Raw genomic sequence first — 18,419 nt, 5'->3', positions numbered from 1 at the left:
TGTCTTATATAATATCACGTATAGCATCCATTTGTTTTTTGTAATTCTTCTTAACATATCTTAACTGATGTTAAATCCTTTGAACCCCATTGTTGTACCCTTTGTTAAAAAAGTCTGCTCTCCTAAGATGCCAATTCATGGCAGGCGTTTTCTGAAATAATTTAACATCCCAACATTCAAACTTGCAGGCATGGTCTTTAAGGTATGAAGTTGCGCATTTGTGATTTTTAGCTCATCTATTTTTTGAAAAAAAAATTATGAGCTATTGTCGACCTTGGCGTTGGCATCGGCGTCGGCGTCTGTTTAAGTTTTGCGTTTAGGTCCACTTTTCTCATAAAGTATCATTGCTATTGCATTCAAACTTGGTACACTTACTTACTATCATGAGGGGACTGGGCAGACAAAGTTAGATAACTCTGGCGAGCATTTTGACAGAATTATGCGCCCTTTTTATACTTAGAAAATTGAAAATTTCGGTTAAGTTTTGTGTTTAGGTCCATTTTATTCCTTAAGTATCAAAGTTATTGCTTTCATATTTGCAACACTTACTAACTTTCATAAGGGGACTGTGCAGGCAAAGTTATGTAACTCTGACTTGCATTTCGACAGAATTATGTGCCCTTTTTATACTTAGAAAATTGAAAATTTGGTTAAGTTTTGTGGTTAGGTCCACTTTATTCCTAAAGTATCAAAGCTATTGCTTTCATACTTGCAACACTTACTAGCTATCATAAGGGGACTGTGCAGGCAAAGTTATGTAACTCTGACTGGCATTTTGACGGAATTATGGGCCCTTTATACTTAGAAAATTGAATGTTTGGTTAAGTTTTGTGTTTTGGTCCACTTTACCCCTAAAGTATCATAGATATTGCTTTCATACTTGGAACACTCGCAAACTTTCATTAGGAGACAGTAAAGGACAAGTTGCATAACACTGGTTGTCATTTTTACGGACTTATGGCCCTTTTTTGATTTAGTAACTTTGAATATATGGTTAAATTTTGTGTTTAGATCCACTTTACTTTGAAAGTATCAAGGCTATTGCTTTCAAACTTCAATTATTTTCATGCTATCATGAGGGTACTGTACCTGGCAAGTTGAATTTTACCTTGACCTTTGAATGACCTTGACTCTCTGGGTAAAATTATTAAATTTTGCTAAAATTGCCATAACTACTTCTTTATTTATGATTAGATTTGATTGATACTTTGACAAAACAACACTTACCTGACAAACCACAATAGACTCCACCCAAACCATCCCCACGCCCCCCACCCGAATCCCCCCCCCCAAAAAAAAGCTGTTTTTTTAATGTTTTTTTTTAAAGATCATCTAATAAATGACCACCACACCCTCACACCCCCGCCCCAACCCCCTCCACCCCAAAAAAATAAAAAAAATGAAATTAAGATAGGTCCCTTCACCTTTAAAAAGAAAAATAGATGAGCGGTCTGCACCTGCAAGGCGGTGCTCTTGTTATCTTTCTGCATAATAATTTCAAAAGTTATGCCCCTATTTAGCTCAACTGATCAGCCTATGTCTGGCATCCAGTGAATTGCAGTGTTCGTCATCAACTTTTAACTCTTTACCACTCTAGAGTCCACATTTTGTATTCGATCTTTCTGAAATGTTGTTAGAATTATTATATTGAGAACATGTTTTAGTGGGTCAAGTATGGTAAAAAAACTCATCAAGACAACTCATGTACCTTGAAATCTGGTTAGCACTTCAGAGCCATTATGGCCCGCTTGTTTAACTTTGACATCCTTTAACTTCATGCCACATTAACTACATGCTGTGTCAGGGTTATTCTTTGTCACTATTGAGAGAAATCATAGATAACTTTATGAAATTGTTATATATATATGTAAAGTTTTTTTATCAAACTTATTTGTTATTTGAGTTTTACTTATTTGCATGTTTTGTTCCATGTGCTGTCACTGAATGTGCCTATTTTGTATGTTAATAATTACTTTATTATGTAGTTAATTTTCCTACTTAAACTTTTTTCTGAATGTTGTTCCCCATACTTTCTGTGCACATTAAAATGTGCACTTTGTATGTTTATACCTGCCCAATTATATAAGCCTTGTTCTGGGAAATCTGTGTTAAAAGCATGAGCATAAAGTGCCATCCCAAATTAGCTTGTGCAGTCTTCACAGGCTAATCAGGGCCAAAAATATCCACTTTAATGGAATTTTTCTTTTGAAAAAGTGTGTGTAGACTGCACAGGCTAATCTTGGATTATTATTTTAATTCCATTCACTAACTGAACTCATCATGGTTGGGCTGTTGACCCAGGTGCAAGTGTAGCCCACTAACATGTGTATTTTGTATGTTTTTACATGTACAGTGGAAACCCTCTAAACCGCTATCCTCTCAATACCGGTCCCGAGGGTGTCCGGTTTAGAGGGGTTCCAATGTTCAATAGTATTTAAACTCCATTCACTAACCAAACTCACTGTCCTCTGTTGACCCAGGTGCTGGCGGTGGCCATGAACGGAGCCTCCTTCGTGCAGAAGACCAACCTGGTGACGTTCCTATGGCACGTGGCTGAAGCTGCACCAGCGCACTCACACTTCGTACCAATGGTGCTGCAGAGCGACATCCGTAACCACTTCACAGGCTATGAGTGCGACCAGATGAGGAAGCTTGAGAATGGAATCCAGAGGGACAACATGTCTTTTGGGACGACCCTCGACGACCTTACCACGGTGGCAAGCAGTTACCCTTCTACCAGAGGTATATATAATAGTTGTAGTACTTTTGTTTTAAATGAGCTTCTGGGAAAACTGGGCTTAATGCGTAAAGTGTAGTCCCAGATTATACAGCAGAGTGCACAAATGCATATCAGGGACAACTTTTTCTGCCTAAACTGGATTTTCCTCAAGAAAATACCTCCTTGAAGTAGGTCTCAAATTATCTAACAACCAACATAGCCATTTAGAATCATCTGCATATTTCGGTCAGTAATTTAAGTTGGTTTTATTTGATACTTTTCCGTTATTTTAAGGAGAATTTATATGATTTATAATGATAATTCGCTCTTTCAATCACTGACTATAAGAGTGCTTTTTTTAATTCACTGTTTCAATTTGGCATCATTGTTTGGATGCCCCATGGGAATAGCCAGTTTTACTCCTGTCAAATGTAAACAAATAAAATAAAACGAAAAGGTAATGTCAATTATGTAGTTTATGGATTTACAATTACCTGTGATCATAAAAAGTCAATATGTTCACTCACTTTTGCAAGAAATATGAATTTGTTAGGCAATTGTGAATTAAAATAGATTAAATCTATTAAAACCAACATATATCTTTTATTTGTACCATATTTAATAGGTGGCTTGGAATTCATGTTCAATTCAATGTTAAAGCATGCTTGTTATTGTTTGTTAAGTCTTCAACCAACAGTGGTATCATAGAACACATTTCAAATCAATTTTACTGATTGATAACAGTTATTTGTAAAATGCAACATTTAACATACTTTGATGTGATTTTTTAGCTCATCTATTTTTTGAAAAAAAAATATGAGCTATTGTCATCACCTTGGCGTCGGCGTTGGCGACCGGTTAAGTTTTGCGTTTAGGTCCACTTTTCTCAGAAAGTATCAATGCTATTGCATTCAAACTTTGTACACTTACTTACTATCATGAGGGGACTGGGCAGGCAAAGTTAGATAACTCTGGCGTACATTTTGACTGAATTATGTGCCCTTTTTATACTTAGAAAATTGAAAATTTTGGTTAAGTTTTGCGTTTAGGTCCACTTTTTTCAGAAAGTATCAATGCTATTGCATTCAAACTTGGTACACTTACTTACTATCATGAGGGGACTGGGCAGGCAAAGTTAGATAACTCTGGCGTGCATTTTGACAGAATTATGTGCCCTTTTTATACTTAGAAAATTGAAAATTTAGGTTAAGTTTTGTGTTTAGGTCCATTTTATTCCTTAAGTATCAAAGCTATTACTTTCATACTTGAAAAACTTACTAACTATCATACGGGGACTGTGCAGGCAAAGTAATGTAACTCTGACTGGCATTGTGACAGAATTATGTGCCCTTTTTATACTTAGAAAATTGAAAATTTGGTTATGTTTTGTGTTTAGGTCCACTTTATTCCTACAGTATCAAACCTATTGCTTTCATACTTTCAACACTTATTTACTATCGTAAGGGGACTGTGCAGGCAAAGTTATGTAACTCTGACTGGCATTTGGATGGAATTATGGGCCCTTTATACTTAGACAATTGAAAGTTTGGTTAAGTTTTGTGTTTTGGTCCACTTTACCCCTAAAGTATCATAGATATTGCTTTCATACTTGGAACACTTGCAAACTGTCATAAGGGTACAGTAAAAGGACAAGTTGCATAACTCTGGATGTCATTTTTACGGAATTATGGCCCTTTTTTGACTTAGTAACTGTGAATATATGGTTAATTTTGTGTTTCGATCCACTTTACTTCTTAAGTATCAAGGCTATTGCTTTCAAACTTCAAATACTGTCATGCTATCATGAGGTTACTGTACCTGGCAAGTTGAATTTTACCTTGACCTTTGAATGACCTTGACTCTCAAGGTCAAATTATTAAATTTTGCTAAAATTGCCATAACTTCTTTATTTATGATAAGATTTGATTGATACTTTAACAAAACTACTCTTACCTGACAAACCACAATAGACTCCACCCAAACCATTGCCCGTGCCCCCCCCCCCTTCCCCCCCCCCCCCCCCCCCCCCCCCTATTTTTTTTTTTTTTTTTACCAGGTTTTTAACCAGGTTTTCCGAAGGAAAAAACTGGTTATTAGATTGGCGAATGCGGGCGGGCTGGCGGGCGGGCGGAACAAGCTTATCCGGGCCATAACTATGTCGTTCATTGTCAGATTTTAAAATCATTTGGCACATTTGTTCACCATCATTGGACGGTGGTTCGCGCGAAATAATTACGTTGATATCTCCAAGGTCAAGGTCACACTTTGAGTTCAAAGGTCAAAAATGGCCATAAATGAGCTTGTCCTGGCCATAACTATGTCATTCATTGTGAGATTTCAAAATCATTTGGCACATTTGTTCACCATCATGGGACGGTGTGTCGCACGAAAGAATCACGTCAATATCTCCAATGTCAAGGTCGCCACGACTAAAAATAGATTTTTTTAAAAAACAAACTTACAAAGGGGGTTAATTTTGTTTGTTCATTTCAAAAGTTCAGTGTGAGTTTTCTCCCTTTATCAGATTTTTTTTTCACAATGAAAACCTGGTTTTGTGCCAATTTTGTCCCTTGTTTTAAGATCATCTCACAAATGACCACCACACCCTCACACTATACCCCCCCCACCCCACCCCCTCCCCAAATTTTTTTTTTTTAAACGGTTAAAAAACAAAACTATTTATTTTGATTATTTTATGTTTGAAATACCGTCCAACCATCGCACCCAAGAATCCCCCCTCCCACCCCCCCCCTCCCCCCACCCGAATCCCCCCCCCCCTAATTTTTTTTTTTTTTTTTTTTTTTTAAGATCATCTCACAAATTACCACCACACCCTCACACTATACACCCCACCTCACCCCCCCCCCCCCCAATTTTTTTTTTGAAACTGTTAAAAAACACAAATATTTATTTTTATTATTTTATGTTTGAAATACCCTCCAACCATCGCACCCAAGAATCCCCACCCCCCCCCACCCCCCCCCCACCCCCCCACCACCCGAATTTTTTTTTTTCCTTTTTTTTGCATTTTTGGAACATAATGTAATAAATGTCCACACCCCCACACAATGCACCCCTCTTCACTCCACCCCTCCCTCCTTTGTGATTGAAAATGAGAGTCCCTTCACCTTTAAAAAGAAAATAGATGAGCGGTCTGCACCCGCAAGGCGGTGCTCTTGTTTCTTCAATCAGACAATAAATGATCTGATATGCACTCTTACTCAATGAGTACTGGTTTTACCCAGGAAACAGTCTCAAATGTGCTTAATAAACATTTGGTTGTCATTTGTCTATATAAGAAAAGAAAAAATGACTTTGTGTTAATATGAACCAACTTTCAATGTGTTTTAGTTCTACATATTTTTTCAAATTAACTGAAATGATAAGTTCATTTGATCTGTTAACATATTCCAGCAATAGAAAAAAAGGCAAAAGATGGTAATATCTATCTTGTATACTGTTTAAACTGTAGTTGGGCCTGGTACTTTTGAGGATTTAGAAAGATTGCTGAAAATGACTGACGTAGTTTTATTTTTTTGATTTACTTTGATAAGTTCACAACTGTTTTAATTCAACATCTTACTGGACATAGCTGCTTCATTTTGTTGAAATTTGCAGTAAGTAATAGTTTCTTGTAAACTTCATTTTTTTCTTAAATCACCTAAAAAAATTGGCAACATTCTGAAAAAGTTGATATATTTTGATGTTCCTTTAATTTTTTGATCTTTTTGAAAAAACAAATCAGTCTTAGTTGTACAGATGTGGATATGATAATTTTTAAAACCCATAAACGACAGGAAAGTATTTTATTTTGCAAATGACATAGGGCAAGTGTTAGAGGACAAATTTGTTCTTCTTTTTTTTTAAGTTGATTGGATCATTAAAAACAATCAGTGTTATTTTTCTGTTACTGCTTGACTTACCAATTTTGAGCATTACAGTTTTTCTGCACTTTATCATCAGTTTTCATCAGATCATCCTCAAACATTTTTTGTTTTGACAAGATTACATTGTATAACTGTTCTACAAACAGCTCTTGTCTGCAGATTTTTTTAGAAGATGTTGCTTATGGTGGTTTCTGCCACTAGTGGCCCAGCTTTCCATTCAGTTTTTTAAGGTCTACAGTATATTTTCATTTAACATTTGCTATCGTAAAATAGCACATACCTATTAAAGGGGCCTTTTCACAGATTTTGGCATGTTTTGAAGTTTGTCATTAAATGCTTTATATTGATAAATGTAAACATTGGATATAAAAAGCTCCAGTAGTAAATCAAGAATAAGATTTAAAAAAAAAAAGGTAACCCTCAGCAGGGCTCGAACCACTGACCCCTGGAGTCCTGGAGTAAAAAGTCTACCATTTAGACCACTCGGCCATTCTTCCGGATACAAAGTTAGATGTATTTTATACTTTATATAAGCAATCCTCGTAGTTTCACAAAATAAAACGACAACCACAGATCTCTCCAAATTCTGAATTTGTTTCGCGTTTCAACGCTTTATAATTTTCGGGTTTTTAAATCGTTGAAGATGCATATAATGGCTATTTTAGAGCCTGGTAAATGTTCAGTATTACTATTTCCTCACAAATATCATAACTAAAATGAAAATTTGCGAATCTGAAACAACTTTTTTCAATTTTGTCAATTTACCCAAACGTGAAAAGGCCCCTTTAAGCAACACATGAATTGAATATTTGCTTGTTGTTTGATTTGTTTACTTTACTTATTATATCAAAGACAGTTAACATAAATAATGTAACTAATATTGACTATGATATTCTAGATATCACTCAAATTTGGTTTAAAGTAAAAATATTGACTGATGAGAATGCTTTTTTGGACTTGTTATTTTTGCTTCGATTTCCATTTGGCTGAATGTTTGAAATGTAGACTTAAATAGATCTAACAAACATGTAAGTCATGAGAAGTGGTCCCATAACTTCAAAACTTCTAGACCCCCAACATGGGGATTGTAGCTTATAAACTTAACTAATACAAATACTTGATACATTTAGATTTTTGTCTTTCCCACTCAGAAGTGAAAATGGCTATATAAAACCAGAATAAAACTAGAACAGCTTTTCAGTAACTGGCAGTCTGTAAAGGTTTTATGCTGTTTGCTGCTTGTCAGTACATAAGAATTGGTAATGAATCCTGTAAATAATTATAGAAAACAGAGAAACAACTTCATTCTTTTTCAAAACCAGTTTACTTATTTACTTATTTCCTTGAATGTAGAATAAAAGGTCTTGAATTTGATTTAATTTACTAAGGGACTACAAACATGTCAATGTGCATACCTGCGTAGTAAAGATTTAATTGCTTGAGATGAAGGCTAGATTTAATTGCTTCAGATGAAGGCTAGATTTAATTGCTTGAGATGAAGGCTAGATTTAATTGCTTGAGATGAAGACTAAGAAAGAAATAAGAAGTGTTTGAAGCCCTTGCTTGAGATAAAGACTTAAATGGAATTTAGAAGTTGTGTAGTCCTTGGGGCCTTGCGAGAGTTGCCTACCCTGTTAGTGTTTTTGGCCTCGCTCTGGTAAAACTGGGATTAATGCATGTGCATAATGTGTTGTAACAGATAAGCATGTGCAGCCCCACAGGCTTATCAGGAGGGACATAATGTGTTGTAACAGATAAGCATGTGCAGCCCCACAGGCTTATCAGGGGGGACATAATGTGTTGTAACAGATAGGCATGTGCAGCCCCACAGGCTTATCAGGGGGGACACATAATGTGTTGTAACAGACAAGCATGTGCAGCCCCACAGGCTTATCAGGGGGGACACATTATGTGTTGTAACAGACAAGCATGTGCAGCCCCACAGGCTTATCAGGGGGGACACATAATGTGTTGTAACAGACAAGCATGTGCAGCCCCACAGGCTTATCAGGGGGGACACATAATGTGTTGTAACAGACAAGCATGTGCAGCCCCACAGGCTTATCAGGGGGGACATGATGTGTTGTAACATATAGGCATGTGCAGCCCCACAGGCTTATCAGGGGGGACACATAATGTGTTGTAACAGACAAGCATGTGCAGCCCCACAGGCTTATCAGGGGGGACATGATGTGTTGTAACAGACAAGCATGTGCAGCCCCACAGGCTTATCAAGGGGGACATGATGTGTTGTAACAGACAAGCATGAACAGCCCCACAGGCTTATCAGGGGGGGACATGATGTGTTGTAACAGACAAGCATGTACAGCCCCACAGGCTTATCAGGGGGGACATGATGTGTTGTAACAGACAAGCATGTACAGCCCCACAGGCTTATCAGGGGGGACATGATGTGTTGTTACAGACAAGCATGTACAGCCCCACAGGCTTATCAGGGGGGGGACATGATGTGTTGTAACAGACAAGCATGTACAGCCCCACAGGCTTATCAGGGGGGACATGATGTGTTGTAACAGACAAGCATGTACAGCCCCACAGGCTTATCAGGGGGGACATGATGTGTTGTAACAGACAAGCATGTACAGCCCCACAGGCTTATCAGGGGGGACATGATGTGTTGTAACAGACAAGCATGTGCAGCCCCACAGGCTTATCAGGGGGGACACATAATGTGTTGTAACAGACAAGCATGTGCAGCCCCACAGGCTTATCAGGGGGGACACATAATGTGTTGTAACAGACAAGCATGTGCAGCCCCACAGGCTTATCAGGGGGGACATAATGTGTTGTAACAGACAAGCATGTGCAGCCCCACAGGCTTATCAGGGGGGACATAATGTGTTGTAACAGACAAGCATGTGCAGCCCCACAGGCTTATCAGGGGGGACATGATGTGTTGTAACAGACAAGCATGTGCAGCCCTACAGGCTTATCAGGGGGGACATAATGTGTTGTAACAGACAAGCATGTGCAGCCCCACAGGCTTATCAGGGGGGACATGATGTGTTTTAACAGGTAAGCATGTGCAGCCCCACAGGCTTATCAGGGGGGACATGATGTGTTGTAACAGACAAGCATGTGCAGCCCCACAGGCTTATCAGGGGGGACTTGTGTTTTAACAGGTAAGCATGTGCAGCCCCACATGCTTATCAGGGGGGACATGATGTGTTTTAACAGGTAAGCATGTGCAGCCCCACAGGCTTATCAGAGGGCACACATCTGCATTTATGGTATTTTTTCATTTAAAGGAAGTGTCCTCTTAGCCAAAATCCCGTTTAGGCAGAAAGTGTTGTACCTGATGAGCCTTTGCATACTGCACAGACTATATGGGACAACACTTAATGACAATGCATTAAGCATAGTGCACAGACTATATGGGACAACACTTAATGACAATGCATTAAGCATACTGCACAGACTATATGGGACAACACTTAATGACAATGCATTAAGCATAGTGCACAGACTATATGGGACGACACTTAATGACAATGCATTAAGCATACTGCACAGACTATATGGGACAACACTTAATGACAATGCATTAAGCATACTGCACAGACTATATGGGACAACACTTAATGACAATGCATTAAGCATACTGCACAGACTATATGGGACAACACTTAATGACAATGCATTAAGCATACTGCACAGACTATATGGGACAACACTTAATGACAATGCATTAAGCATACTGCACAGACTATATGGGACAACACTTAATGACAATGCATTAAGCATACTGCACAGACTATATGGGACAACACTTAATTACAATGCATTAAGCATACTGCACAGACTATATGGGACAATACTTAATGACAATGCATTAAGCATGCATACTGCACAGACTATATGGGACAACACTTAATGACAATGCATTAAGCATAGTTTTACCATAACGAGGCTTGTGTTGTCTGCAGACTCGTCAGTTACCATGGTGAATGTGGAACACCAGCTGATGTTCATGTACGATGCAGACGTCACCCGTCACCTGGTTACCGAGCTCATAGTCAACCAGCAGAAGACACCACAGTATGTCATGCAACTCAATGAGAAGGTAGCTTTAAACCTATTTACTTTCGCTTGATTGAATTGATAGCATAATTGTTATTTAAATGCTCTTGAGTCCTTTTCCTGGGCAAAAGCAGTGCTTGGTGTGTATGTGAGAGATCTAAAAAATTGCTCACATAGTTGGAAAATCTATTACCTCCTGATCGCTAGGGGGGCACCATATCCACTATACCATTGCGACATCTAGAAGGTATACTAAATACTCAACTGGAATAAAACAAACTTGAAAACATTAACTTTAAACATAACTTGCTGAAAATGTTTAAGCCCAAACATTACTTGCTGAAAAATTACATCCCTTAACATAACTTATTGAGGAATTATAAACCTAGAAAGTACTCAGATCGGTTTACCTTTGGCATGAACGACCCAACATTGACTTTTCTATCAAAAATGTTAAAATGTGATTTATTTTGCAATATTCATGTGAAACATTTGTACAGAAAAATTGATTGTTATTATTATAGCAATACATGAGCCTGGCTGTGAAATCTGGGCTTATAGCATATGTGAAGTTCTATCCCAGATTAGCCTGTGCAGTCTGCACAGTCTTATCAGGGATGACACTTTCCGCTTTATCTGGATTTGTGCATAGAAGAGACCTTTAAACAAAAATGCCATAAAAAGTAGAAAGTGTTCCTGATTAGCCTGTGCAGAAGACACGTAATGCACATGCATGAAGCTCTATTTTTACAGATTGCGGCTCTTGTATAAACGAGTATGACATTATAAAGGCTCTTGTATAAATGAGTATGACATTATAAAGGCTCTTGTATAAATGAGTATGACATTATAAAGGCTCTTGTATAAATGAGTATGACATTATAAAGGCTCTTGTATAAATGAGTATGACATTATAAAGGGGAGCCTTGTGGATTTAGTTAAAACAAATATTTTTGAAGCAAAAGGATTACATTGTTGCACACAATTGACCAGATGCAAAACCCAGTCTGTCTCAGGTTTTAAGACCAAGGACTGAAGGGATGTTATGTTAGAGACATGTTGTATATTTGCAGTGGAGGGTGCCATTTGAAATTCTTGAGATAATCAAGAAGATACAGCCCAGTGTAGACGTGGTTTATGTGTATATACTCATAGGAAAGGCTTGCCACTGCATGGATGTCAAGGTAATCTACACTTTTATTACAGCCAGATTTATTGGATAATAACTCTGATTAACTACCTTTATCTGTACATTATTTTTAGCCAATGTTTATTATACCGCCACAAACTAAGTTTTAGACAGAATATATTGCAGTCACTCTGTCTGTCTGTCCGTTGTCAGTTGGCTGGTTCGCCAGCATCAAATGGTATAATGGTATGGATTGACCTACTTTGTATTCCGCAAGCGCTTACATCAAAACTTAAAATATATCATCATGAAGTGAAGATGGTCAAGACCCTTTTTTCGTTCCCAATGATGCTCACATTCCTCTGATATGTTCCATTAACAATTCTTAACTTAGTGTCTGGATTTTATAATTTCCACACCCAACACTGTCCCACTCGGTAGTAAGGTGGAAATGGCAATATGCAACCTGCATTATCCAGCACAGTCTGCAAAAACTGTATGTTTTATGCTGTTTGCTGCTCATCAGTATCCAAGGGTTGGAAATAAGGCCTTTTAAACTTGAAATTATTAAGAGAGGCTTATACTTTAGTTTTATTTTCTAAAGGACAACAAACTCGTTACAATACATCTAAGCGTAAAAGGGTTAACAAACGTCCTTCCCTAACCCCTGCAGATCTTTGAGCGTGCCAGGAACCTGCTGACGGTAGCGGACAACGTGTCAGCCCAGCTGTCGTACACTCTGTCCAAGCACATACGCTGGCAGCACCTGATGGCCGACCTCCAGCAGTTCTTCCTCAACGAGACATTCGCAGAGAACTCCTCTGTCCAGGACCTCATCAAGAAGGTGAAGACATGCATCACGGCCGTCAGGCTGGGACAAGGTGGGGACACACAACATTTTATTTTGTAAACCTATTTATTTTAGCTCAATTGCATCTTAAGCCTCAGGCTAATTGAAATGCTCTGGAGTCCGTTTCTTGGGAAGAAACAGTACTATGTGTCTATGTGAGTGATCAAAAGATGCTCCCACAGTAGGCATCAAACTCATGACCAATATGTTAAAAGCCACAAGTCCTGAAGGTTAAACAGCTGATATCATGTCAACATAACTTACTTTGTAGTTGTTGTTAGTTTAAGTGGTAGTAATCTATGTAAATCAAGAATAATTAATTTATATTATTACAATAACTACCATTATTTTTATTTGTTGGCTGCCCTGCAGAAGTTACATAATATCTAATATCCCATATTTAGCATATCATGGGTCCTCAAACAAGCATGTTTTCTTTTTAATAATGTTGTTGCATTGTTGTACGGGAGGACATTTACAAGTGTTGCTAGTTGCAGAACAAGGGGGTTATATATTGAAAAACATCATTTGAGCCTTGCTCTGGAAAATGTGGGGTTTATGCCACATGTGAGTTAAGTGTGAAGCAGTCTGCATGCGAGTTAAGTGTGAAGCAGTCTGCATGTGAGTTAAGTGTGAAGCAGTCTGCACAGGGTTTATGCATGTGAGTTTAGTGTGAAGCAGTCTGCACAGGCTAAGGGGTTTATGCATGTGAGTTAAGTGTGAAGCAGTCTGCACAGGCTAAGGGGTTTATGCATGTGAGTTAAGTGTGAAGCAGTCTGCACAGGCTAAGGGGTTTATGCATGTGAGTTAAGTGTGAAGCAGTCTGCACAGGCTAATTAGGGTCGAACATTTATGCTTTTATCATTTTTATACCCCCACAAACGAAGTTTCAGGGGGTATATAGGAGTGAGCTTGTCTGTTTGTTGGTCGGTTGGTCGGTCAGTATTAAGTGTCCACTCTCTATATCAAGTTGTTTTCATCCAATCTTCACCAAACTTGGTCAGATGTTGTATCTAGATAATTTTTATGTCAAGTTCGAATATGGGTCATGCCGGGTCAAAAACTAGGTCACAGGGTCACTTAGTGCGTTTTAAACGTTGAGAATGGTGTCCGCTCTCTAATTCAAGTAGTTTTCATCAGAGCTTCACCAAACTTGGTCAAAAGTTGTATCTAGATGATGTGAAGGTTAAGTTCGAACATGGGCCATGCTCATGCCGGGTCAAAAACTAGGTCACGGGGTCACAAAGTGCGTTTTAAACATTGAGCATGGTGTCTACTATTTTTTGTAAAGACAACATGCAAAATATTCTGTGTCAATGCGGCATGTGGGGGTATTTGTCACGTCTGTGACAAAGCTTCTAGTTTTCATTAGTAGGAGGTCTCTTCAAGTGAAACATTCTGTCTAGGTGGAAAGTGTCCTCCCTGATTAGCCTGTGCAGAAAGCTTTTAAGGCTAATCTGGGACAACACTTTACACACATGCATTGAGCTCATTTAAATACTCTATCCTGTCTATGTGTGCTTGCAGACATCCAGCCTAGTCCAGATGTTTTGGAGCACTGTGCAGCCTTCTTGCTCAATGTGCGAGACTGGGGATACCTCATGAACCTGGACAATACTAACAGTGGACATATTGAGGTATCCAGTTAGATTTAGTTGGCATAAAAGTTTCAGTTCTTTAATGTAGACTGTTACTTAGAACACTTACCGAGGGAATACCTTATGAACGATGCCAACACCAACTGCGGACATATTGAGGTATTGAATAATAGATTGTATGCATAGAAGGTTCAGTTTTTTAATATTCATAGTCCATTAGCAATCCTAACTGTGAAGATCCCAAGAACCTTGACAACACCAGCAGCAAACATATTGGTAAGTTTCTGTTTCAATGCAAGTCATGTGCCATAGTTAAGTGTGACATTTCAATTGGGTTGTCTTTAGCAAATTAAAGAATATAAACTAAACTTAATTTAAAAAAAATTATGTCTCAAATTAATAACTTGGTAGAGCGGGTGTTCATAATTCCGAACATCTAAGCAAAGAAATCTACAGTTCGGAAACGCAACCCCACTTCAAAAACAACAACACATACGGGACCTTTTAAAAACATTGATTGTGTGTATGGGTCATCGTACACTATTATTTTTGGGTTAAAGGAAAGGCAGTAATGTATTCCGAACATTGGTGGTTTTAATTCCGAACACTCAAAGTGCATTCCAAAAATGTAAAATATTCAAAGAAAAGAAACAGTCAGACTAATTTATTCCACGAACAATAAAAAAAAGAACATATTTCCAACAATTGGAACAGTTATGCACTTTCAAATTTCAACAATATTTGCATTCGAAAGAAAGTTCATGACAAATCAACTGATTATCTATGTCAACACATGCAAAATGAAATCTCCGACCACAGTAAGTGCATTCAATAAAGTTGTCATACTTCTTCTCACACGCAAAACGTTTGACGGCCTCAACTTCGACGTCGCTGTTTGATAACAAATCACTGATTTCCCGAAGAATTGCCTCCTTGTTCTCCTGTCGAGGTGACCAATTGGTTGGATGGTGAAACAGATGGAACTTCTGACTGGTTGGTTACCATTACAGTTAGGGCGACGGACTTGTTGGGTTGGCTGTCGGACATTCCGATCAGTTGATTGGGTAGCGTGTCAGTCAGGGACTGTTGGGTTGTAAGACAGACAGAGTTACCGATGGCCTGGCTAACATGATATTTCGGGTGTCTGTCTAATTCGGCAAACCAACGCGGAATTTTCTCTATTGTGATGACGGCCCGTTCCTTCCCTAATTGGATAGTTGTGCGGCCGGACAAATACGGACTAGCTTTAAAAACCCACGCAACCATTGCCGTCCCGGTTTGTTTACGAGAAAAGGGGTTTCTCTGGCAGCGTCATTGAGAATCTTCTGGACCACCGTACACAGGCCATGTCTTGTACGACCGTAGCCAACCCTACTCATATGGACCACCCAGTTGGCAATTCGTTGCTCTTCGTCAGCATTGAGGACGGTCTTCGCATCGATATGGTCAGTTGCGTGCTTCCCACAGACACGATCATGGAGTGTTGTTTTGGGTATATTATACGTTTTGGAAGCCTGGCCAAGCGTCATTGTACCCGATTTTATTATTTCGACTGCGCGACCAACCACTTCTGGGTCGTACTTTTGATGTTTTGCTTGTAATTGACGAATCATATATAAAATAAAACGAATTCAAGTGTCAAGACATTAGCCTTTTATTTTAAGTTTTGGTAATTTATAAAACAAAATTCTTGTAAGTCTTTGCTTTCTAATTCTTGCAGTAAACTTCAATCATAAACACTTAAAAAAAATTCTTTCGGAATAATGAACATCGTTTAATATATCGGTTGTAATTCCGAACACTTGATTTTTGCCTTTTTTGTTTGTGAAAGCTATAATAAGAACATACCCACTCGTTGGGAAATGCCTAACTTACAATAGAATAGCAAAACCTGATCGGGGAAATACTTTAATGACGTCATGTAACCTTAGGAATTAGTGATGGTGAAATTGAGATTTGCGTTATTCCACTCACTTGACTGGTAGGTGAAACGACTTTCCGAGATTCTTCAAAATTTAAACATCGTTACCGCTCAAACATGGAGTTAACGGAAAAAGTTAAGTTATGATGTAATAAATATGATGTCATATGTCAGAGTTCATGCTTGAATTATATTGTTTTTAAATGTTTAAATTTTCGTTCGGAATTAGACGCTGTTCGGAATTATGAGCACCCGCTCTAAAGAACTCACAGAATGGCTTTAAGATAAAATTGTTATGTGCAAGCATTCTTCAGAATACGTATTGTCTATTGCTTCCAGTGAGTATACAAATTGTGTCTACACAAAAGTCAAACAAAAAATATATGAGGCAGGTTATGGGAAAATTAGGTTGAATGCATGTGCATAAAGTGTGATCCAAGATAAGCTTATGCATTGCACACAAGCTTATCAAGGGCGACTCTTTCTGCTTCTATGCATTGCACACAAGCTTATCAAGGGCGACTCTTTCTGCTTCTATGCATTGCACACAAGCTTATCAAGGGCGACTCTTTCTGCTTCTATGCATTGCACACAAGCTTATCAAGGGCGACTCTTTCTGCTTCTATGGAGCAAGTCTCTTCTTAACAAGTGTCATTACTGATAAGCCTGTGTGGAGTACACAGATTACTGATAGGCCTGTGTGGAGTACACAGATTACTGATAGGCCTGTGTGGAGTACACAGATTACTGATAGGCCTGTGTGGAGTACACAGATTACTGATAGGCCTGTGTGGAGTACACAGATTACTGATACTCCTGTGTGGAGTACACAGATTACTGATAGGCCTGTGTGGAGTACACAGATTACTGATAAGCCTGTGTGGAGTACACAGATTACTGATAGGCCTGTGTGGAGTACACAGATTACTGATAGGCCTGTGTGGAGTACACAGATTACTGATAGGCTTGTGTGGAGTACACATATTACTGATAGGCCTGTGTGGAGTACACAGATTACTGATAAGCCTGTGTGGAGTACACAGATTACTGATAGGCCTGTGTGGAGTACACATATTACTGATAAGCCTGTGTGGAGTTCACAGATTACTGATAAGCCTGTGTGGAGTACACAGATTACTGATAAGCCTGTGTGGAGTACACAGATTACTGATAGGCCTGTGTGGAGTACACATATTACTGATAAGCCTGTGTGGAGTACACAGATTACTGATAGGCCTGTGTGGAGTACACAGATTACTGATAGGCCTGTGTGGAGTACACAGATTACTGATAGGCCTGTGTGGAGTACACAGATTACTGATAGGCCTGTGTGGAGTACACAGATTACTGATAGGCCTGTGTGGAGTACACAGATTACTGATAAGCCTGTGTGGAGTACACAGATTACTGATAGGCCTGTGTGGAGTACACAGATTACTGATAGGCCTGTGTGGAGTACACAGATTACTGATAGGCCTGTGTGGAGTACACAGATTACTGATAAGCCTGTGTGGAGTACACAGATTACTGATAGGCCTGTGTGGAGTACACAGATTACTGATAGGCCTGTGTGGAGTACACAGATTACTGATAGGCCTGTGTGGAGTACACAGATTACTGATAGGCCTGTGTGGAGTACACAGATTACTGATAAGCCTGTGTGGAGTACACAGATTACTGATAGGCCTGTGTGAAGTACACAGATTACTGATAGGCCTGTGTGGAGTACACAGATTACTGATAGGCCTGTGTGGAGTACACAGATTACTGATAGGCCTGTGTGGAGTACACAGATTACTGATAGGCCTGTGTGGAGTACACAGATTACTGATAGGCCTGTGTGGAGTACACAGATTACTGATAAGCCTGTGTGGAGTACACAAATTACTGAAAGGCCTGTGTGGAGTACAAAGATTACTGATAGGCCTGTGTGGAGTACACATATTACTGATAAGCCTGTGTGGAGTACACAGATTACTGATAGGCCTGTGTGGAGTACACAGATTACTGATAGGCCTGTGTGGAGTACACAGATTACTGATAGGCCTGTGTGGAGTACACAGATTACTGATAGGCCTGTGTGGAGTACACAGATTACTGATAGGCCTGTGTGGAGTACACAGATTACTGATAGGCCTGTGTGGAGTACACAGATTACTGATAGGCCTGTGTGGAGTACACAGATTACTGATAGGCCTGTGTGGAGTACACAGATTACTGATACGCCTGTGTGGAGTACACAGATTACTGATAGGCCTGTGTGGAGTACACAGA

General features: G+C 39.0%; 1 protein-coding gene across 2 annotated transcripts in view; it reads left to right on the top strand.

Moving 5' to 3' along the window:
- The window catches only part of LOC127845739 (integrator complex subunit 8-like), a 71,215-nt gene that overhangs the window by 26,608 nt on the left and 26,188 nt on the right, over positions 1-18,419 (top strand). For both annotated transcript variants that reach the window (XM_052376849.1, XM_052376850.1), the window contains 5 exons: positions 2,481-2,742; positions 10,554-10,690; positions 11,721-11,831; positions 12,450-12,657; positions 14,154-14,263. In XM_052376849.1, the coding sequence (XP_052232809.1) occupies positions 2,481-2,742; positions 10,554-10,690; positions 11,721-11,831; positions 12,450-12,657; positions 14,154-14,263 (828 nt within the window). The remainder of the gene's footprint in view (positions 1-2,480; positions 2,743-10,553; positions 10,691-11,720; positions 11,832-12,449; positions 12,658-14,153; positions 14,264-18,419) is intronic.

The sequence above is a fragment of the Dreissena polymorpha genome, chromosome 9, assembly GCF_020536995.1.
Source record: "Dreissena polymorpha isolate Duluth1 chromosome 9, UMN_Dpol_1.0, whole genome shotgun sequence".
In the NCBI taxonomy this organism is placed as follows: Eukaryota; Metazoa; Mollusca; class Bivalvia; order Myida; family Dreissenidae; genus Dreissena; species Dreissena polymorpha.
The sequence above is the reverse complement of the archived record's forward strand: the minus strand, read 5'-3'. Positions and strand labels throughout refer to the sequence as shown.